This window comes from Varroa destructor, unplaced genomic scaffold (genome assembly GCF_002443255.2).
Source record: "Varroa destructor unplaced genomic scaffold, Vdes_3.0 BEIS01000002.1, whole genome shotgun sequence".
NCBI lineage: Eukaryota > Metazoa > Arthropoda > Arachnida > Mesostigmata > Varroidae > Varroa > Varroa destructor.
In genome coordinates, this window is record NW_019211455.1 from 48,816,154 (window position 1) to 48,840,050 (window position 23,897).

Here is a 23,897-nt window from a genome sequence, read left to right on the forward strand (position 1 = left end):
TTGTTTTGCTGTTGTACTATTGTTCATCATTGTGCCAGTACTATTTCTGCTTGCGGGATATCATGCACTAGACATTCGTATCGTACCCTTTATTTATTTGGTTCTTAAAGTGACGACCCGAACGCTTATCGTGTTTCTGACAATTTATTTTTTAGTTAAAAATACTATTCTCAATCAATTAGGTATTTCTAAGTAGACAATGTCAAGCACACAATTTCGAATGGCTCTTGCAGGTCAGTCCTCTTTCTTATACTATGATTTAAGCTCTTTCGGTGCTCTGTATGCGACTCGAGTTTTCGAAGCTCTTCATGCAAACCAACTATATGCCAGTTCAGGGATGATCATGGTCTTGTATAATTTACATTTAACTATTTTGCTTTACAGTAAGCTACAGAGCGATTATTTATCTACTTACATGAGTTGTCCACTGTCATGGAAAACTGTGGATGATGCGCTTACGAAAAAGAATGCACAAAAGTAAAGTACAGCATAGTTGAGAGAACCAGTTTCATCTACCAAAGGTTCTTTACAATGGTGACGTTGGACCTTTTATACGTTCATTTACTGCCAGCAGGTTTACTAAACCCGTTATTTGCTCGTCTAGATTTGGTGCAGTTAATTTTGAATGGCTAAGGCAGATTCGTCTTTTCTAGCACAAAAGGTTTATTGCAGCGAATTGTCCTGTTTCTGCTGCTGTGTTGGGTATCTTTTATAGTCCTTTGATTTGATTCAATCCAGTGATCCTGTGAATGAGTCTGAGTATTTAGTGGATCGCTCATAATGAGCTCCGCCCTCCGAGACTCCCGTCAGGCCAAAACAGGCCAATACAGTAGTTCAACATGGGGTCGTAGAGGCGGGCGCGACCTCACCCACTATGATGACAGCTCATGTTGCTAACCGGTCGGCCAACGAACGCCCTTCACTGTTCCGCTGCATGGTAGGAAGTGGTTGCTTCGCGTCTCGGGAAGCCATAACTGCGTCTGCCCAGTGCCCTATGGGCGCTTGTCCGGATTCCCCATAGCCCACCATAGTTCGCCGTGGTCGCAATAGTCTCCGGCCTAGGCCATGAATACCCAGCAGGCGTCTAGTGCAGCCACGTCGCAAGCGTCCGTAGGAGAGCAGCTTGCAGGCGTATTGCCTATCGGTGTGCCACTAACACAAGCAACGGCAAGTTACCCTCCAGCCAGTGCACATACCGACGAGATCCCTAAATGCGAGTGAGTGTCATCGTATCGTTATGTGGTGTGCAGGAATCGGACCGAAGCGTACGGCTTCGGAAACCCCAACATGCCGATTCAAACCTCTTGAAACCTTCGCTCTTCGGTTTTCTCTAGTATGAGCCGCATGCGCGGTTGTTCACAACGATTTGTTGATGCGGTAGCCAGAAAAAAAAGTGTCGGAAATGGTCGTACGTGCGTTTCTCGAAACTTAGTTGGTCAAGGAACGATTGAGCCCTTATGCTATAGTATATGCTGATGATTTCGATTGAGTGCTTACTGTTTCCCTTGTTCATCTATCTAATGTAGCTGTGATTAATTTGGTCGTAGCCGATCCAAGGTTTTTTTACCGAAGAAACTGATCATCTTTTTTTCGATCTTAAAAAGAGAGGGCGAGAGTAGAGTGAGTGAGAGTGACGTGTGTTATCCGTAAATGAGGTGACCAAAATTCACTTGCGCTTCGCTCGCGTGTTCAATGTCCTCATGATCAGTGGGAGTCTATCGTTGGTCCTGATGTTGTTGTTGTTGTTGTTGTTCTTCCAGAAGTTCGTGTGCCGACCTCCAGCTACTAGGTGATTGCAGTAGTGCCGAAAGCGGTGTATACTATGCGCCGTCGGCTCCTGTGCAACAGCAACAGACGGCCTGTTACCAGGAAAGCTATCATCAGCAGGACTATGTGTTTAATTACTACGAGCAGGAATCATCTCGAGGATACACCCCATCGTCAGATTATGCATTTAACACAAATGGCGGAACAGCAAGTACGAATAACGATGGAGGAGGCATGGCCATGCACCGATTGCCATTTGTTGCCACTGACGAGTTTCGGTTTGTGGCCGGTGACACCGAGTACTTTGACGTCCACCTCGACAATCATCCAGCCGCAACGACCGCTGATGAACTGCCGCTCATCCACCAGCAAAGCGATTTGCCACCCTCATACGATAATACGTCTCTATACGTCGACCCGTTACCGACCTTCGCCGAGCGTTCAACGGCTGCATCCGTCATTTGCGAGTCAACTACCTCCTTTGACAACCAAATTACCCCGATCACCAGTGAGTCCAGCTACCACCCCGAGCCGATGGTTCCCACCTGTTTGGGAGCCAGTGGAGGCGTATGCAGTAACAGCTGCACAGTCTGCGGTCGTTTCTGCGCACGTTCATCGACGCTCAAAACGCACCTGCGGGTGCATTCTGGCGAAAGGCCTTATGCATGTAGGCAGTGCCTTAAACGCTTCTCGCAAGCTGCCAATTTAACGGCGCACATGCGTATTCACTCGGGTGAAAAGCCTTTCTTATGCCCGGTATGCCACCGGAAGTTTTCGCAAAGCTCATCGGTGACCACGCACATGCGAACCCATTCCGGTGAGCGACCATACGCCTGCTCACTGTGTAAGAAAAGCTTCTCAGATAGCTCGACGCTGACGAAACATTTTCGAACGCATAGCGGAGAGCGGCCGTACCAGTGCAGGGTGTGCTTTATGCGCTTCTCGCAGTCGGGCAACCTCAATCGGCACATGAAGATTCACGGTCAAAAAAGTAGCACCTGAAAACCCAGTATTTTACGGTTGGGTCAATACATGTATCTAATTACAGAGTGCGAGCGAATCTAAAGAACAAAAAATAGACATCTGGAGCTTGACGGGATGTCACCACGTCCACGTAACCTGTGTCACAGTGGAACTGCTCTCTCGGATGAGCATGGGGAAATTACTGAAGTGATCCTATTATCATATTTCGTCGTTCATTTTGTCACGAATCAAATGCGTGTACATCCGTAGGGATAGATGTTGTATGTTGAGCTTTGGTTAAGCCGGACGGCAGCTGCGCTCAGTCTCTTTCTCAACTTCGAAAAGCGACTCGTATCGGATCGTCTATTCTCACGGATATGCCCGAGTCTAGAATGAAATGTTAGCTAAAAATTATTGTGTATAAAAAAAACATTAGGAGCATTAATTATTAATCATTGACGATTTCGTGCAGGCAGCAACTACCAAGTAAGCTTTCCGCTATTACACTTACTGATACGGTGAGCCGCCTTCGTAGGGCAAATAATATTATTGTCAGCGTTGATCACCGTGGCGATTTCGTTGCATCTAGTTCGGTCACCGCCGAGTGAATTAATGGATTGCAAAATAAAAAAAAAAACTTCCTAAGTCTTGCGCTATTAACCTCTGAGCTGATTCGGTAGCAAAATTTGCTTCGATACTCCTGCCGATTTGAGAACACCAACGATACACAGGTATACCTCATCTGTTAGCTATTCCCTTCATAAATCGGCCTTTGGTTCGTTGTGGAAGCGCAATGTCTTTTGATATCAAGTAGACATGACAACTTTGATATCACCTATGACACATTCTACTACCCTGAAATATAAAAGCTGGGATAATTAGATAACTAGAACGTAATGCAACTTCGGTTGGTCATTGAGTACATTAAATTCTCCATGCTTCTTGCTGTACCTTATTAATTAAACTGGCCGTTCAGTAAATGAACTGTATCATCAGAGTATGTTTTAAGGACAGCATAGTTCAGGACAAATGTAACCATTCTGTTTGTTGTACAGGAACGCTAAATGATAACCAGATTGCGCTACCACTTTTTGTAGCGCAACCTAGTTATCAGGGGCGCAAATCGGGGTTTTAGACGGCTTTATCTTAAAATCGTCTGCACGGGTTTTGTGAGAAACGTTGTGATCATATAAGCAACTTTCGAGATCCTCACCATAGACCAGTTATATAGCAGGGCCCAGAAAAGACCTCTGAGGGACATCGGAACTACACAACTTGTGCTCTGAGAGATAGTCTTTAACCACAAATGACTGATCAGATAGGTAAACCCGGTACCAAACCAGTATGTGGGAGCTGATCCCAAAGGCTGGAATTTCAACAAATAATAATTTGTAATCTATTCAGTCGAAGACGAGACAACGGAATTCAAAATGAACAACTTACTGAATAATCTCGACTGCAATCTATCATCAACCCTGTCATGCGGTAGAAACGCATGGAACGCATGGGTTTTGGAACGTCATGTGCCGGCTCAGAGTCTCAAGATGAATCCGTCCAAAGGCAGATTAAAGGATCCACTGGTAGGTAGAAACTTGTATATCTCGTCGCGAAATGAAATAGGGGGTAGCGTCAGTAACTTGAAATCAAAATGTCTTCGGTTATATTCTGGTTGACCACTTGCAAGTTGATGCGGTCCTAACTTACAGATACGGGAATCAAATTATTTGTCGTACAATATTATATTGCATAACAAACGGCTAGAAGTAGTACCTTAAGCTAGAAGTCTATAGTTTTCAGGTTCGCTACGCAATCCCTTTTCATAAACAGGAGGGACAATTGACCTTCAAAGGACCTGTAGTGTAGAGTATCCTTTAAGATCTCGAGTAAAGGCTAACGATAAAGACTTGGACAGAGCGTCAGTCAGTTTTAAGCAAGTAATCGGTAGATCCGTGCTGCAAATCAGCTTACATTTTTTACTTAATGCAATTCGTGATAAAAAAATATCCGGCAAGAAACCGACATTTTAAATTTACGCTATTTTGCCGCTCGAATTATTAATGAGAACTACCTGAGTGAATATAGATATGCCTCAAATGCGACGTAACATGCCCCCTTACCTGTATGATCAGTACAAACGGTGTAACCTTGGTTCAAAACCTAATATACTTCTTTGCATATTTAAGGCAGCCATTACAAAAGTCTAAATTCAGACTGGACGTCGCGAATTCCCGTCAATGCTCGGGCCAGATCTCAAGTAAGACTACAGGCCATCTTGGCTATGTTGAAACAAATGATATGCTTTCTTTTCCCCATTGTATTTGCCCATAGGGCTTAGGATTAGATTTGGGGTTACAAAGGATGCACTTGGCTTGACGTACTTTTCGTTTATACTAAACTGAATACAACAAAAGTGCGAATACATTATACTGTATATCTATGGCAACGACGTACAAATTCCGTGAATTTCGATACCACACAGCCATCGACGGCTTTCCACTCGAATTCCTATTGCAATGTTTTGCAGCATTTGTAATGTTAAGCGAGAAACAGATGTGATATTAGACCCAATCACATTTAAAAAAAAAACAACTATACTGAATAACAATAAATAACTCTAATATATCTCTTGTATTATGCAGGTCTCTTTCTCAGTGTATCACAAAAAACAGGTTAATCAAACTGTGTTTATCTGGTGAAGGAAAGATAAGTTCGGCTGTCGCGTTCAAATTCTAAATACCCAGTGAGCTATGTAATAAACACATACAGCTTCGCTTTCTCACGGCTTCACACATTAATCTATTATTTATTTGGTTTCAGCAGGTGTTACTATAAACACGTTCTTGAGATTATCTCGCGATCAGACTTTCGGACAGATTTAAACATACGCATATAATCTGCGTCGTCTAGGAGCGAGAGGACCATGGCCGTCTCAAGCTTTTCCTATTCTCCATTTGGGCGTGTCGAGTGCGTTTAGATTGTGCACTCTTATGAGTCCTGACGCGGCAGTTTCAGCTAGACGACGCTAGATGTCAGTGCATTGCGTACCTTTTAGTAAAACTCGAGTTGAAGGGAATAGATGTAAAGTTAAGGGCTTTTTTCTGAAGTCAAGCAACGGAAAATTGCCCTGTGTACGAACCCGTCTAGTAAACCGAGTCATTTGCCTACGTAGATATTGAAATCCAAGCTTGGCTCTAAAATAACATCAAGATCTCTCATATTAGATTCACCGTGGGAATAATATGTCCATACATTGATGTCCAACTTTTTGGCAGTGTACAGCATATTTGGGTTGAGCAGGATTGATTATATTATTTTGTCTATTATTTGAGTAAGGATTTGAGTATTAGAAAGGCCATTAACATATTGTATGCATTTTACAGTAAGGGGAATCGCGGCACGTTAAATAGAGAAGTTCCACTTCTATCAAGACAAGTTTGATACTGAAACGTCTGTTTTCGAGTTTGTCGTATATTCAGAAAATTGGACGCCTAGTAATGTTAACAATAACAACAATATGTAAAAATAATATTTAGAATCAATCTTCCGTGGTAAGCAGCTTTTTATGTGATCAGGGTAAGTGAAAATACTTAGCGTCCTTGGTAGATTGCTCGATAGGTAGATAAAACGAAGACTTCAATGGTCTTATTGTTGTTTTAGGTGCCGGTGAGTTGGTTAGAATGGTCAGTCTCTATTGTCCTGCTGCCATCCAAAACCGGATTAACCGAAAGGCAGATAGATACTTCACGTACGATAACATTGTTTGATTTTTTTTTATAGCTCCCGTATTACATGAGATACAAACTAGGTTGTCAAATGTACTTGTCGTTGTCACATTTGGCTTACTATTATGTATTTAAGTCAAAATAGCTGCAAAGAATAATAAAAAAAAAAAAAGGAAAAATAAATGAAGAGAAAACATGATCTACCTAAAAAAACAGGTTTACTCCAAACGTGACTTGAAGCTAACGAATACAGTCTGTTCCTTTCATTTTCATATGAAATTTATAATCTTCTAATGTGCGATTTTCGATTTCTTACCGCAAAAAATTACTAGCGTATTCTGTTATACATATATTTCTGTGGTTGCCGAAAAAGCATTGCTCGTTTTGAAGCAAAAATTGAAGTGAATATTTTTTATATTGTAAAATAAAGAAAAAAAATACCATCTGTCTAATAATAGCAAAGATTTTTAGGTAAAGATTGTCGTAACAAGTGATTTTTACATCTCTTCATCTAAACCAACTTAACACCATTAAGAGAGTTCTGCAGATAACGAAATAGAAGGTCGTCCGATGGTGCAAGGTCCGGGCAAAATGGCGGACGCATCAAAATTTCCTATCCAAGTTCGCTTAATTTTTGCCGGCAAGCCAAAGATGTATGTGGTTTAGCAACGTGATGATGGAAGACGACGTTTTTTCTGTACACTAGTTCCGGTCGATTTTTTTCAATGGTTAGCTGTAATCTTGTTAATTGTTGGCAGTAGAGGTCCGAGTCAATTATTTGGCAACAACTCATAATGTACGATTCGTTTTTAATTCCACTGAACATATAGCGTCAGAGAGCTGACGTGCTCGAAATTGGCAATAATGAAGCATTTTTTTTTGCTTGTACATTGTTTTATGAAATCTATTTTTCGTCATGTGTGATCAACCGCCTTAAAAATAGATCGATCCCACTACGTTCTCATGAAGTTTTACAGAAGACAATACGATCAAGTAAATCTTTTTGCGCCATGTCGTGCTACGGCGAGCTTTTCGCTGAAGTCAGCTTTTTTTTTAATAGTTTAACGAATGTTTAGTTTTACGGCGATATCATGGTTACTTCAATGTCGATGTTGCTCAACCTTGTCAATAATTTTAGCATTTTTTTTTTCTGTAATTGGTCGGCCATTACGAAGGGCGCCTTTCACATCGGAATTTCCAGAACAAAAGTCACGGAACTTTTTCTTTAAGCTGATAACGTATAAACACGGCACATTTTTTCCATAATTTCTGCCAACATCCGTGTGTTTATCGTAATGAAATTATAAAATATAGCAAATTTTTACAGAAATGTTATTCTTGAATAAAAAATTCGAACCTGTCTACTACTGTCAAATCTCAACTTTGACATGATATAACCCGACATGACTACAATTACCCGAGATATATGATCCTTAGCTAGAACGACGGTTAATACCTTTCTCGGTATATATATATACATATATATATATGTAAATATATATACCGAGAAAGGTATATATATATATATATATATACATATATATAATTGTAATCAAAGATGCAATGCACTTCTTATGGCCATCTATAATATTTTCTTACTACAAACAGAGGGTTCTAAATCTTGATACAGAAACAAAGTAATGCCCAGTCGAAAGAAAAGTCTATTTGTTGTGTGAGTTTTTTTTGACTATTTTTATTAAGTGCCATATAGATGACGTAAACGTACTCTTTTTAGCACCACCTCCTCTGTAACTGTGTGTTTGTGTGTGTGTGTGTATGTTTGCATCTATAACGATGAATAAAGACATTACCGTCATTTATCAGGCTTCTGTATTGCATTGTATATTTGATAGTTACCTCTAGATGAGTCATTCCTCATTCACTACATAGCTACAGATCGTTCAAAGGCGTGCTAGACGAAGCTCGAATGAAATACCGGCAAGAGGGAATCCATTTTAATCCGCTTACCGAAACGGACAAGTAGGTAAGATCTGAATGCAAAAAAAAACACTTGACCATATAAGGCTTCCGTTTCAACATAATCTAACATAATTTTAGGCGCGGTTGGCGCCACCGTACTCAATCGTACGACCGAGTTGTTCTGCAGTAATTAAGTGACGTTGTATCTAATAGAACATCAATATCCGCGAACAACAATCAATTTCTCGCCTTTGAACGGAAAAGTCATTTATCATATCATATGTAAGCTTTCGCAACGTATCATAGATTATTACCTATGATTACTCAGGACGAGGAATAACTCCAAATATTTCTATGTGACTATGTCAACATCTACTATTTAGCTTTCAAATGAAACTTTTGCTATATTTATTATAGCTGTCTTTTAAGCTGTAGCTCGTTACTCCACTGGATCGACTAACTCACTCATGTTTCCTTTCCGTACAAAACTGAGCAGGTGTGAACGGGACTGATTCACCGGTTTACAATACCTCTTGTTTATGGCAGCAGGGTCCAACTGTTACAAGCGGTGGCCCTTAGACGCTGAATAAACGGAACGCCTATCCGTCGCAGGCCGTAAGCGAAGCAGGGCTCAGCTTTCAGTATCCATATTGCCGTGATCGTGATCATCGTCCTTATAATCGGCATCCTGACGGCTAGAAGAGGCTAGACGTGGCAATTCTTTCCTTTATAAGTAAGCATTGTGCGGTTGATACCAACCATGTCGGCTAAACGCAGGTTACTCTTGTACGGAAGGACACTGCAAGGAGAGAGCGCGCACGAGGCGAGAGTAAAAGAAGGAAAAGGAAAGGTCAGACGAAAAAAGGAAAATGGAAGGGAAAACGTTAAAAAAGGCAAAGCGCTAATAGGCGATGTATTCTGTTAGGCCCCGCCACGCAGGCGGAGTGGTCAGTGGGTGGGGCTAGAGTTAAACAGCAGCGGGCAGAATCATGTATCACTCTTGGCACAGATCAACGTGCACATAGCTACACAGGCAGGTGCTCCATAGATGGAAGCAAGCAATCAAACAGATATAGTATTGAGTCACTCATTGCTTTACGTACGTACATTTAGTGCTTGAAAGATATAGGCGGGACATCTAGCCATCGTATCCCACTGCCACGGGCGGAGCACTTGGCACGAAAAATCTAGACGTAAACAATGCTAATGAAGGCCTGTATGTCGTTTTCCATAACAAATTATGTAGAGTCGACTGAACAAGTACTATAACGTGGTGCTACGTACAAATAGACGCAAATGAAAATGGGGTGTAAAAGAATAGAAAAAGCCAGGCAATTTAGTCATTAGTTAGCTTTAAAGTGTTTGAAGCGGATATGCCACTCAAATACGTGTGTCTACACAATAACATAAGTAATACAATTGACTGAGTTCGCTTTATTAGGTGTTTGCTTCTCGAATGCTTTGAGTATCGTTATGCATCTATGGACAACTTCTCTGTTCATATAGCGAAATCCAGCATATATACATACATATATTTAATTGATCAACAATATGTGCATTGTTATGAAAGCGGTCAAACGATTATATATTCATCGTTGGGCGATAGCTCGACAATTTTTGCGGACAATGGCCAACACAACGAATGTTACAAAACCTTATTACTATACGCTAGCATAGCTGCCTTAACATTCCACATCAATCAATGACTAACAATTGATTGACTACAAAAAAAACAGGGCGAAGTCGTCTCAGCCTGACCAACAGGTCAGACACTGTTAACCCTATGTAAGTTACGACACAATAAACATCTTTCCTTTTTTATTATTCTCTTTTTTCTACTATCGTATTTTAGTCTAAAAATAACGTCGATAGTGTAGACACTGAGTACCAAACATCGCTTGTTCTCAAAGGATAATTTGCCTACGACTTTCAGGCGGGAAATATTAGGACTTGCCCGCATATGGTACCGAAAAAAAGCAAAAAAAAACTGTTCATAAAGCCGAAGGGAAAATCCTAGAGGCTACATGAACAACATAAATAATGACAGATTGGCCTCTGATGGGTTAAGTCAATCGTTGGTTATACAATAGAATTTCTATGATGCATTTTATGTCGATCAGAAAAAATTGGAGCAACAATTTCAGTGAATTTTCTTGAAGCGTGACGCAGGATCGAAAGTGAACATCGCCTCAGTTAAGCCCAGTTCCTTGCACAGATACCTTAGTAGACGGACCGGGATCCAGCTGTAATAGTTTGCACATAAAAATGCAATTCCATTACAGAAATGTTAATTAATTAAATTAACGCCAAATAAGACAAGGACACACAACGCATATAGTAAGTTGGATGAACAACTATTTATAAGTTATTAAGGCAACACCCACACTTGACACAGTTCTGTTTATTTTACATCATATTATTCTGCAAAGGTCATAAAAACAAGTGACTTAAAGAAACCTATGGCGGACAATTAAAGGGAAAGAGTACATTAGTGGGTTAGTTTGTGTCACTGTGCAGTATCAGACGCTATATAGATCAATGAAGTTAGCTCATAATGACGCTATGATATAGCGTCTCTTGAGTTGCGGAAAATGCAAAACGCTTTTAAACCATATTCTGGGTCATAGAGATGGAGTCCGGGTATGGACAGACTTCGCTTCATGCTGGAAGCCAGCCATCGTCGAATATCTAATGGCGGACGTAAAATTCTTGTCTTTTGAGGTTTCCTCTTGGATCACCCAGTGGATCCTTGCCACAGTGCACAGAAATATATATATACAACTGTGTATAATTATGATATGTATTGAGTGTTATTAGAACGGATGTGACATACAGTAAGAGAAAGTAAATTCGTCCCATCACCATGCAACGACGAAAACGGGCTCCAACTACTCCAATGTTTCACGAGCAAGATTGATTTGTACTTTATATTTACCTTATTTGATTCCTGCCAATCGCTGCGTCCTTTTTTTGAGTTTACCAAACTTGAAATAACGGCAGTAAAGTGGAAAAGAAAGATGCCAGTTAAAGTTTGGATTTCCGAGTTTATAAGGCGCATGCAGCGGTCTGCAGGTTAGGCAGGCCTTTTTACTGAATAGAAAATCATTATCTAAAGGGTTAGCTTTAGCAAACACACACAGTAGTTAACTAGGGATCATCAGGTTATTGCTCAAGCTATCAAGGGACAGTCACGAACTAGCATCGTACCCCGTTCTGAGTGCGCCGTAAAAATTATAGAGAAAGCTAATATGGATCACAATTACATCCGTATGTCCGCTTTGAGAATATTTAATGTGGTGTATGAAAAATCCTCAGCAGGCCTTCAACTGGGATGTTGCCGGAAACAGTATAGAGCTGTGACGTCAGTCGACAAAACCTGAAACTTTTCTTAGCTTCGTCGCTTCGTTAATAATAAGTTATTCGGAAGTAGTACGAAATCAGCGAGCAAAACTACGTACTGCCTAAGTGCGATAAGAGGCGCCACATGTCCTGGTATAATAACGATGTCCTTGTTGAGGAGAACCCCTTTGACAACCGAAGACGCAACATAATCGGGGTCGAGAAACGAAAAGGCCCCACCAGTGGCTCCGTGAAACATTCCAGTATTGATGAAGTAGGGGCAGACAATCGTCGTTTTAATGCCAGTATAGCCTAGTAAAAAACATCGCCAATACAAGCGTTATAACGAGATTGACGGGGTACCGAAACAACGAGCAACAGAAATTTCAGATGATTCGATGTACATTTTCCATTTCTCTTTGAAAAATACACCTTACTATCGTTACACTAAGAGTATATACAGGTGCATTTAATGACTTTGCCCCTCGAAATCGCTTAACAGGTGGGTAATGTACACGGATATAATTGACATATACTTATTTGAACGTGGGTGGCGCACCTTCCTGATAGAGTTCAAGAGCGAGAGCCTCGGCAAATCCAACAGCTCCGTACTTCGAGCCGCAGTAGTCAGTGAGCCGATTCACACCGACTTGACCGGCAAGTGACGCAATCGAAACGATATGTCCATGGTTAGAAGATTGCATGTCGGGTAAGAATGCCTTGACAACCTGGTAAAAATGTTCATTTTTACCAAAAGCAATGATATTCAATAAGTTACCAAACCATCTATTTTCTTACGTACAGAGTTAGAAATGAACGATCAAATCAAGTAATCAGCACTTATTATCAACATAACTTTTACAAAGAAACTTTTTGCAGTTGAACCTGAAAATCTCACGTGTATGCCTTCTCAACGAAAACTTATTATAGCAGTTTATTCTAAACTTGTGCGAATTGCATTAATTTTAATATTTAAATTTGAAAATGTTGCCTGCAATAACATAGTGCCTCGTTATATTTGCGGCTTCGGATCCTCTATCATTGCTGCCTTAGTCTAGTGTTCTCGTTAATTTTGTTTATTCGTCTGTTGCAAATACAAAAATAGCATTGCCTTCCATGCTTGACCAGAACACGCACATAATAGAAGAGGTGTCTCAGTAATACAACCAGCCTAGGGTATAATACAACGATCCGCAAATCAGTACGCCAGAAATTCGTGTCATTTTAAGAGCTGATAACGACGTACTATCAGTTCGGTGGCCTCGTCGTTGATGCAGCTTACTGTGTTCGTTTTTAGCATATGTGCTTTCATCTGTACTGAAGGGTAGGCTCAAATGTCGAAATCAGCTATAGTAAATGGCTAGGACGTGGAAAGCGCTCCAGACGCCCTCCATGATGGTGTAATGATAACGTGTTTGCCGGTCAAACTTGTTTACGTTACACGCCCATTGCTTAAAGCACTAATCATTACGATACGAAGTGTCCCTACACCAGGGTCAAAACCTCAATCACTGCAAGTATTTGGATTTGGCAGATTAATACGTTACCCATTGCACAATGATATGTGTTAAGCTTAGAGCCATGCGAGGTAGTTTAAGTTCGAAATCGGACGAAGGCGAAAGTTTGTTTAATGCAGGGAGAGCCAGCTGTCTGAAGCGATGCTTAAAGGCAGTACTGGACGTGAAATTCTTCACCATGGTTTTACTAGGTGTGCGCTAGATACAATGGCCCCCTCAGAAAATCACGCTCCCGATTAAGGTAACAGCCTGTTTTGAATGTACTTTTCGGCGACCAGATTTACCAGCGTTGTGCACGATTCGGAGCTTTAGCTTGCTTCGCTTATCAGCTCGCAAGGAATAGTCAAAACAACTACAAAGCATCGGAAGACACGATTCACAGAAGAGGACAGGAGGACCTGTCTTCCTCTGAATTTTTGCCGGAGGCTCTCGCCACCGATATTTGTGTTGTGGAAATTCGAGGCAAAGAAAGTTGCAGTTGAATTTCCAATACCCCAAACACGGCAGCGGCGGCAGTATCAACAACGTTGCATAGTAGACCGTTGAGTGATGCCCAACGTTCGAATATTTCCATCGTATCTGCGATACATTAACCTAATTAATTGAAAGAGATTGAAGGAGTATGCGGAGCTGTAGTCGTCAACGGTGAACCGTTTCTAGAATAAACAGCACACTGCCACCTATTGTAGGCCGCTACGACCTACTTGTCGGTGAAAGCCATAAGGCCTCATAGAAAACGGGGACTGAGAAAATCCAAAAATACAAAGTTTTAAACACAGATTATTATTATTCATGTTTACACGCCTGCAGTATAAAACGTAAACACTGAGCAATCCAACAATCGGACTGTCAGTTTGTACGTCATATGCTGGCAAGCAGGCACTTGTATGCAATGAAGATTTCCTTTGACAAAATAGTTTGCGGAAGCCATGTCAACCACGATATTTTTCCAATAAATTTAATATTAAATTCACGACGTTGTGGGTGCAGATATCAGTGACCTATTTTCTGACTTCGCCCTTCTCCAAGCTGGAGAGACTATCTCGACCGGTCCCGAATCTGTAAAACGATTATCTCCGTCGGAAGTTTCTATATGCGTTCTCTACAGTTTTTTTAACATTTTAACGATTGTAGTATCATGTCAGCAGCTGTTTACGGTTGAAATATATTCGTCGAAAATGAAATGATGATAAATGGCGTGTATCCGACTGTCGTCTGGCTGATCCGTTTAGCTGCGGAGAAGTGAACAAGTTTGTGTGTCACAGCACCGTTGACATGGCCAATGCGGACGTTTGCTTTCAATGGCTTACACAATGGCCGATTAAGACAATTCCGCGGATCCGATGCCTAAACGCAAGCAGTTCCTGCATGGTGTACGTACATAGAAAATATTCTGATTGCAAGCGGGTAAGGAGCCTATTGAGTTGTCTGATGCAGATGCGGGTTGCGTCCGGTAGATGCTTCTACTATAAAATCAGCTCGCATTGATTGCGAGTCACTCAGACACACTCCTGCTACGCTCTTCGGTCATTCTATCGGATACAGACGTTGTTATCAAGGCTGTAAAGTGTACAACGGGTGTTACACTTGTGCGCTGATTGAAGTATCACAATTTGATGATCTCGCTATAACACGCTCCTCTGTCCTCGCCAACCACCTCCACCTTCTCTAAGTTAGTTATTCCTCTACCTGCTGCGCTAATCCCTCGACTTGGCCGCTTGGCCGGTATCGTCATTGTCTTCCTTCAAGTCATATCTCCACGACGATCAGTTTTGTATCAATGACCCGCAACGCGCTGGATGCTCCCATATCTGATAGTAAGTATTACAGAGAGTTTGAGCAAGCCTGATCTACTACTTGCTATTCGTAGTATCATGTGTTGCTAGCGTTAAGTGAAGAACTCAATACAGGATAAGCAGGTTATTCAATGAAGCAAACGAATACTATCTATTTCCAAACTATTGTGCGATCGCGATTCGACGACGTCTCAACTTTCAGATTTCGGTGCTTAAAGATCGATCTTGGTATTACGATTCCAGCTTGGGCAACTGTCCTAAGTATCTGTGAAAGAAGGCGCTGCATTTTTCTTTGTTTTAGTATCTGTTGTCTAGTTGCATTGGTTGCGGCTGGTGTTTTGTTGACACACCCTTCTACGTCCATAAAACAAACGTATCGTCGCACTCATTCCAAGATAATATTTGAGTCATTTGCTCTGACCTCTATTTCACAGAATTTTCCATTAATAAGAAGCTTTTTAACCCTTTTTTTTTTTACTTATATTTTTTCTACTGTACTCGCAGTGTTTTTTTCGTGACTTTGCCACTTAACTAGTAGCACTCTGAGGGAGGCATATCTGCATAGCATGTGTCCCGATTTTACAAGATATATCCAAGAGTTCTGAGGAGTCATCGAATGGTGAAGCATGACATTTTCAAATTTGTTTCCAGGCGATCTTTTTTGTAAGTATGAAGAAGCGGTATTCATTCTTGACAGAACAAAATAATGCTTGCGATCAAACAAAGAGTATAGATATTTAGTAACTCCTGTTTGGTCAGAACAAGCGATCACGCATAAACATCTAAGCATAAATCAATCTAATGAATATAAGTCAAATGGTAATGGATTAGGCAAAACCGATCACTGGCAGAGATACGAAGTGAAACGAAATCGAAGGCAGACTGACGATGTGTCATTTATCATTTCCGGAACCTAAACCCAATGAAAATGTCAAATTTTACATAATATTTGGTATTATGGAGCCACAAAGCTTAGATCTAATTTCGTTCACATAAATACACGAAGAAAACCGTACAACCAGCGGCGGCGAAAGATTTCATTCTTCTATTACATATTGTGTTATGCGAATATCTTCACGAGTACAGTAGAATTATCATTCTGTATATGTTTCCCGTTCTTTCTTTGTTGATATAATTTGACATTAACTAATGTATTTTAATGCACAATTATTTAACAGATGTGCATAAAAATAGTCCGGGCAAGAAGATCTTAGGCTTATTTTAGTCATTAGTGTGTCATGTGCTGAGTGTCTGGCAAGTCGACGGCAGAGAGGCCCTATTTTATATAACCATTAGACGAAACTGGTCATTAAACTAGAAGAGATCCTTCGTGTCCTTCAAGGGCAGAGAAATTCTGAGGGGGCTAATCGATGATGACAGCATGAACTGCACAGAAGACGGTAAAACGTACAACGCAGTCAAATGGGTCGCAGATCACTGAATAAATCACCATTGACGAAGGGAGAGCTTCATCGAGCTCGCTAAGCCTGCGCAACACCGGCAACAAATTAATTGAATTAGTCTTGTCGAATTGGGTCAATAGACAGCTGGCACAATCAACAACGTTTTTGGAGACAACAAACTGAGAAGCAGGTTTTCTCGGTTATTTGAACTGTTATTAGTAGCGCCCTGGAATCTTTTAGTGGACATATGCGTTATCAAAAAAAGAATTTTATGAAAATGGACAGCGTTCAGGGGTTGCCCGTGTACCGGGTGGAAGTTCATTAATGTACAAAAAATACGTGCAAGAAAATGTCCGGCCAATCTTGACAACAAGCGTTTATTTTTACTATTACTCATTCAATCTCTACTTGACGTCTCGACAAGTCTGTCTGACGTTGTTTTCTCAAGCGCGTGATTGATCGATCAACCTGACGAAACCGTACAAATACGCTTGAGTTCGCCACCATCACTGCATTGACCGACTAGGATAGCGCCGGTAATCAGTCAACTGGTTATTATGTTCATCGTAGCGTGTTCTTTTTTATGTCTTCAGGAGCAAAGCAACCTTCTCAGTGTGCTCATATTTCGTCTCGTCTGAACTTATCAGTGTAGAGCCTCCGTTCTCCGCTTAGGACTTGGCCATTCCAAGCTTACTCGTAGAGGCTGGGGCCGTGTATTGACACTGCGTTGTACGGACGATAGGGCAATGACTTGTGGTCGCCATTACGCTTATAAGTGTGCGCACAGATGCCTTTAGTACGCGAAGTCGACAAAAACCGACCGCCGGCATCATCAAGTACTCGATTATCGAAAAATATATTTTCGGCTCGCAATAGGAGCGACGGCAAAACAGCCAGATAGGCGCAGCTCGATCATTTGATCCTTTCGAGCTGTTCAGAAGAAGACGACGACGAAAAAACGACTTGGCAATGTCTCGATTGTTGTGCCACTATGGCGGCGGTGGCGGTAAATTGTGACTGAGCCAGCGAAGTAAATTACCTCACAAAGAATGCCACAATAAAAAATTACTGTATTATATATACAAAAAAAGTAGTACCAGGGAGAATTTGCGTGCTGGAAGACTTCTTTATGCATAACGAAAAACGTAGACGCAAATTATATCGAATAGGAATACATCCTGCTTTTTTCGTGTATAAGAAGATGATATATTGAGTTGCTTTGCGTCTGCCACTTCGATAATACAAATGGGGGACCATCCAGCTGACCATCGAAGTGTCGGGCCAGAAGGAAACTGGCAGACGAAAGTATTAAAAAGACTTTGGAAATTGGGTCATTTTGGCTAAGTGGTAAAGGAAATCATTCTCTGTATCAATAGTGGTGCTCTTGATACGTATCAAACTCTAAAAAATGAAAAGTATTTACATCGTAGACCATTTAATGCCTACAGAATATTTCTATATGCTGATTTACTATATAGATAGTAACATGACAAAGTAGCGCTTCACAACATTCATACAGGTTTTGTGTCATATAGACAGATGTACGTATATGTAAATGGCCTTGACACATGAGATCAGCGAATTTGAGATAAAATACTTAGCTAGATACAAACGAGGCTTTGTTGGACGTTCTAGCAATGAAACTTCTGTATACTCTCGCTAAGATTTTGCACTCATCTTTTTTGAGCTGAATACGCAAAAACGTTACAGTACAATCGACTACACGTACAGACGGCAAAAGTACTAAACCAGAATCCAGCCAGCTCTATACCGCGGTGAGTGTCATCTCAAAAAAGTGTGGTACGCCATTAAAGTGGGGGTGCGATGTTCAATTGGCCTCATCGAAAGACCCTTTTGACATAGATATATTAATACTTGGAAACTTCTTGTATTTAGGCGCTCCTCATTTTAATGTACTGATGTATTTGTATGTTAAATATATCGGTGCTAGCTTTAATAACTAATAACGGAGCAACTAAGAGCATCAATATTAGCAGGCATACTTAAGTCAAAAATGTTTATACGTCTTTGCCTCCTAAGCCAACTGCGAAATTAATGGAACTGGCAGGCCATGCCTGAAACCAACAGAAAGGCAAAATGGACTACGTAATAGGCACATAGCGAATGGAGTTATACATATATTCGAATTTACTTCTGCAACAATGCTGGGGCCAACAATCCGTCATAGTGTTGATGGCGTCATAGCACCTCTTTATAAACGGTCAGAAAATACCGCCACACGGATCCGTTCGTTGAGTATTTCATGTATAGTTTATTATTTTAAATTTAAAAATTAAAAAAATCAAATAAGTATTGTAACACCTGTATATTTCGCAGTCGTATGTAGCCATGAATAATGGACGTTAATTATTCTATTAGTTTTGTTTAAAAGAGTGGGTTATGCGAATTCCGTACATGTCTTTCTTGAAATGATACCGATGGAGAACAAAAATTTCTGACCACAGTTGGTAAACTTTACAGGCTCAATCTCGCCTAAAATATTACACATTCATAAAAACTTTCAACTATGGACTTACTACAGCACTTGAGTGCTTCATTTTTGAAAAGATCCCATCAAATTTCTGTGCAGATTAGCAGTGATACGTTTGATTTTTTGGACAGTGATACATTGTTACGGGACGTTTAAGCTTTAGTGGTTTCTTCCTTACCCAAAAAAACCGCATGAGTAATAACAGTCGACTACGAGAAATAATACAGAGAGCATTCAATATGTATATATATCTATATAGTCGGTAACATTCTAATCAAACGAGTGACTAAAAAATCGCACATAATAATAACAAATAAATAACAAATTAGCTTTCCCTTTAACCAGCTTTTCGAGCTCGTACGGACCTCGATCAGTTGCTAGCTGAAAATTGCTAAGGCTAACGGTTAGCAGTCTCATGTTCTATTGTCTTCTCTATTCTACCTCTTTCGGCATGCACGTTTAATACTGCACGTAATAATTGCAATAAACTGAATATCAAGAAAGGATGAATAATTATAATTCTTCATTTAGTCTAAAGCACATTTAATTGGAAGATAGCACTTAAATTGCTTGTGTATCTATAGACAAGATGGTTGTAGCCATAGTGGACGCCAAAGTTGGGGATCTCTTGGCGAAACCTGTCTGTGTCAAATACACCATCTACCTAGGCAATAGCATGCCCAGTTTAAAAATCTCAAACCTATAAATTCTATTTGCGATAATATGAGTTACTCACGTGCTTTACACAGATTTCTAATTTGCGATAATATGAGTTACTCACGTGCTTTACACAGATTTCTAAAAAGCTAGACACTTTCGTAGTAAATACATAGCAGATGTACGAACCCAATAGTGAGCTAGGACATTAATATTAAAGGTTTTTTCGATGCTGTCATCAGGAATGTCCAATAGGCGTTTTCCGGTGACAATGCCTGCATTGTTAACAATAATAGACACTTTTCCAACTTCCTGGCGAACTTTGTCGGAAAGGGCGTAGACGACTTGACGATCGGCTACGTTGCACACGTAAGAGTATGCAATACCGCCTCGATCTGAAATATAACAAACATCAATCGCGTCCAGCACTAGACCTTCACCTTTAGACTAGCAGCCTCATCAAACGAGTGATCATACACTACATTTTGAATAAACAAGTAAATAGTAGCTGTTTGTGTTATGCTCTAAATCAGAAAAACGAAATACGCTACACTAGACAGATTTATTAAAACGAGCTGCTAAATCAGCGTACTCTATGTACTTACAGCGCCACGGATCACACGCATCGCCAAGAAAGCGTACCCAAAGGCACTATGGCAAACCATTTTAAAATTATTACACTATCTAATTAAGAGGAACAAGAAAGAAAAAAATGAGGAGACAAAAAGGAAAGTTTCAATTAGAAGAAATACGCCTCATAACTTTCTAATGCTCTCCTACCCCTTTATTATCTTTACTATTTTCCCTGTTGGTCTTCCTTTTTTCGTAATTCAACAAAATTCAACATCATTTACATTGAGCTTTTATTGATATCGAAATGGTGCTCCTACACACGGCTCGCGAGTTGTTGCAATGCGAAGCAATAGTGGTAAACTATGACTACCAAAAACTGCCATTAGAGAACGTTTTTGGGTCGCCACGGACGCACAGACATACGTATATCGTCACTTCGACTACAGGTTGTTTCCTCTTTGCCACGCAGCCTGCCATGTTTCTTCTTTAGGACCTGCTGGACAATCTACGAATCGTTCCTTCAGTACACACACACACATATATATCTTTCAGCAAATATCCAGCTGCAGTTATTACAATCAAAGTATGCGGCCAATCTTTGTACGGTCTTCTGAAAACCGTCAATTTTTTTCTGGATAAACCTTTGGCACAATGACAACAGTAATTGTGATAATCATTAACAGATATTGGTAATTATGTTGAGGGTTAAGATTAAACTTTTTGCTTATTTGTTGGTGGTCAGACTTTACAATGAGTTAATAAGTATATATTTTTCGATATAAGTAATGCAGCCAGACAGTAAGGTTTTTCTCTGATAAGATCTTTGATCCGAAAGTAGAACTAAACGTTTCAAGCCAAGTCCTATTGCGGCAAGAATCGCTTTCTTGACATGACTGTCTACGCCCACCGAATTGTGCCGTATGGATTATTCAAAGGTGTTACTATACAATTGTATCTGTGCTGGGTACACTGATTGATATTATTCTTCAGTTCCTTGATATAGATCTTAGTAGTATTTATTAAGACATGTTGCAAATTACTATAGTCATGCGCAGTTATTCAGTACCTTATGTAATTATTTAATTATGATTACTATTGATGCTCTAAGCATTTACTTAGGAAATACCCAACCATTGATGAATGTGTATGTAGATCTAACTGTAAAAATAAAGCACAATTTTTTCTATCTTCAATAATTTTGGAAACAGGTGCAACAATGTTAACTAGCTGTTAAGGACCTTGATATTTAGAGGGCGTCCGTTAGGTCGAAAAAATCGCCAACTGCACGGATTGCCAACTACTGGTTATCAAATCGTATTCAGTTTCCAACTAATCAGGGCAAATAGGAGCATGATTATGTTCTTCGAAGTACTTAACTGGAAGTATGATAGTACTAAGATCATCCATATATAGATGAAATCTATTACACGGGATAATAATACTTCACTTTAGCAGCTGACGTACTTAATTTAACCTCTAGATAATCTATTTGAAGCAATATTGGCCGCAGCTAAGCTTTGTTTTAACACAGTGGCTTTCAGTAAACGACGTTAGCTATACGGGTATTGTAATCAGTGTCCAAATAATTCCTTGAGCAGACTGATTGGAGCACGTACTCAGCTTTACAATGGTGAATAGAAGACCTTAATGTGACAACTAGAGGGAACAGTGGGATCTCTATCACTAAAAAAAGACGCCGATCTTTCCTTAAATTTTTTTTTGAAAAAAAAATTTCTTATCGAGACTTTGGTTGTCTTAGGAACAGTTGGGGTTCTCGAGAAAAGCGGTGCTATCGAACTGCCCACCGATCCTATTATAATGTACAAAGGACTTTTTACCCTTTAAAATTAGTATGAGCTCTTGCTGAACCAACAGTACATACTTCTGGATCTCTAGATAGACATTGTATATGTGTTAGTAAATGCATCGTTTCCTATAAAAAAACCAAATAATTGTCGAAGGTGCTAAGTTGCCATGGCGATACAAACGAACAACACTAGAAATAATAAAATGCTCTTACTTTTTATATCATTAGCAGTCTCTTCCATGGTGTCCTTGCTAATATCCCAACAAACCACCTTAGCCCCTAAGCCGGCGAATTTAATCGCCATCAGTCTTCCGATTCCCGAGCCAGCGCCCGTCACTAGAACCACTTCATCCTTGATACTCTTTATACGGAACTTCGAGGGCACAAACATTAGTACGCACGCCTCAAGAATATAATAGAAAATCATTGCTAGGTTGGTGAAAAAGCGTACAATCGACATCACGACGCTCTGATCTTCCGAGGGACCCCTTAGAGGCTGGGGAACAAACCCGCTAGCTGACATCGCTTACGAGACCAGTTGCTTTACTTCGCGTAAAATGCACCGAATACGTTGCGACTCTGAGAAACTCTAATCGCAAGAGCACCTTGAGCTCTTAAGAAGAGGTTCTATACTCGACTGTAGCTGGTCAAATGTCGTTGGAACCAGACAAAGTGGTCTTCATAAAAGTCCACCTTACTGCCACAGAGCGCTGTTAAGTGATCACTGACCGACCAATTACGTGAACAATCGAATGTCAACGTCGAGGCAGCAATAGTAATGATGCTGATAGCCCACGAAGTAAGCGGTATTCGATATCCCTTTGTCGACTCCGTGGTCGCTCGACGTCGTTACTCCGGAGTGGGTACTGCGTCGATAGAGTAGCGCTCCAGCCTACCCGACGACTGCGGGTGCCGTCGCCGCCGTCGTGGGAGAGAAGGGAATTGACGGTGGAAATGCTCAAACACGACTGGGGGAGAAAGCGGACCACAATACAGCAGCTGCTGCAGCAGTAGCAGCACGTAATAACAGTTGTATAGTGGATCAAGCACTGATAGTAGAGCACACACAAATCTTTGCCAGGAGATGATGTTCTTCCCTTGTATCATCGTCGTCATGGCTGGTTGCTTCCTAGCGCTGTTACGTCGCAGACGTCAGCTGCAGCAGGCAGTAACCTTTAAAACTTGAAGCTGACGGTAGCTACATGTCCATGGCTTGTCTGGTAATTGGCAGCTCGATAGCACTGCTAGTTATATCGGTCTAAAGGAGCTGGACGGCTGGCCAAACGCTCAGCGTTCATTGATAGCTTGCCTGATATTGGACTTCTCGCTAGAGAACGCAGCTGATCATACAACAATAGCTACAGGCTTGTCAGCAAGCAGGGAAAGCCAGCATCATTGTTCATTGCGAGAAGATCACGCTTTCCACTCAGCGATGGATGTTGTCGACTGTGATAGCGCGACCAGAAACAGCCGATTGCTGGTCATAGCCAGCTACTCTGCTGAGACCGTAGTGGGACCGCCATGCAATTGCTGAAATTTCCCTAAACAAGCAAAAGTACTTGCAAACGAACGATGCGTACAGTCACTACGCTCTTTCACTTTGTACACACACACACATCATATATATATACATGTATATAAAAATGGCGGTATGTGCGATAAAAGTTCTTGCTTTTGCCAATCGCTAGATGAGTGTGTCGGCTTATTAAAACATTAAACGACAGTTGTGCTTGATAGAACTACAGACCGTGTTGTAACGAATACAGTTCACTATATCTATAAATATGCCCGAGTTCTTTGTCAAATGTAATTTCCCATGCATAATTCGCTACTAGTTAAACACCAGAATATAATTGTTCTTGTGGTAAAAAGCCATTGTTCGGCTAGATGATACCACATTAAAAAAAATTATGATTTCAAATTATTAGTTTACTTTTCGTTA

The 23,897-nt window shown here is 40.7% G+C and overlaps 2 protein-coding genes across 3 annotated transcripts; one reads left to right on the forward strand and one right to left on the reverse strand.

Moving 5' to 3' along the window:
- Window positions 1–224: 224 nt before the first annotated feature.
- LOC111245088 (uncharacterized) lies at window positions 225–7,895 on the forward strand. Its single transcript, XM_086981463.1, has one exon. The coding sequence runs from the start codon at window positions 2,002–2,004 to the stop codon at window positions 2,767–2,769; it is 768 nt and encodes a 255-aa protein (XP_086837589.1). The 5' UTR covers window positions 225–2,001; the 3' UTR covers window positions 2,770–7,895.
- A 221-nt stretch (window positions 7,896–8,116) lies between these two features.
- Window positions 8,117–22,828, reverse strand: LOC111245087 (epidermal retinol dehydrogenase 2-like). Of its 2 annotated transcripts, none has more exons than XM_022792909.2 (5): window positions 22,169–22,828; window positions 19,765–19,970; window positions 12,271–12,439; window positions 11,831–12,023; window positions 8,117–9,171 (listed from the first exon to the last, which is right to left on the reverse strand). In XM_022792909.2, the coding sequence occupies exons 1-5, from the start codon at window positions 22,476–22,478 to the stop codon at window positions 9,078–9,080; spliced, it is 972 nt and encodes a 323-aa protein (XP_022648644.1). In that variant the 5' UTR covers window positions 22,479–22,828; the 3' UTR covers window positions 8,117–9,077. The 2 variants fall into 2 exon arrangements, with proteins under 2 accessions (XP_022648644.1, XP_086837588.1); XM_086981462.1 differs by lacking the exon at window positions 8,117–9,171 and adding an exon at window positions 9,787–10,615 and having other exon boundaries at window positions 22,169–22,825.
- Between the last annotated feature and the right edge of the window lie 1,069 nt (window positions 22,829–23,897).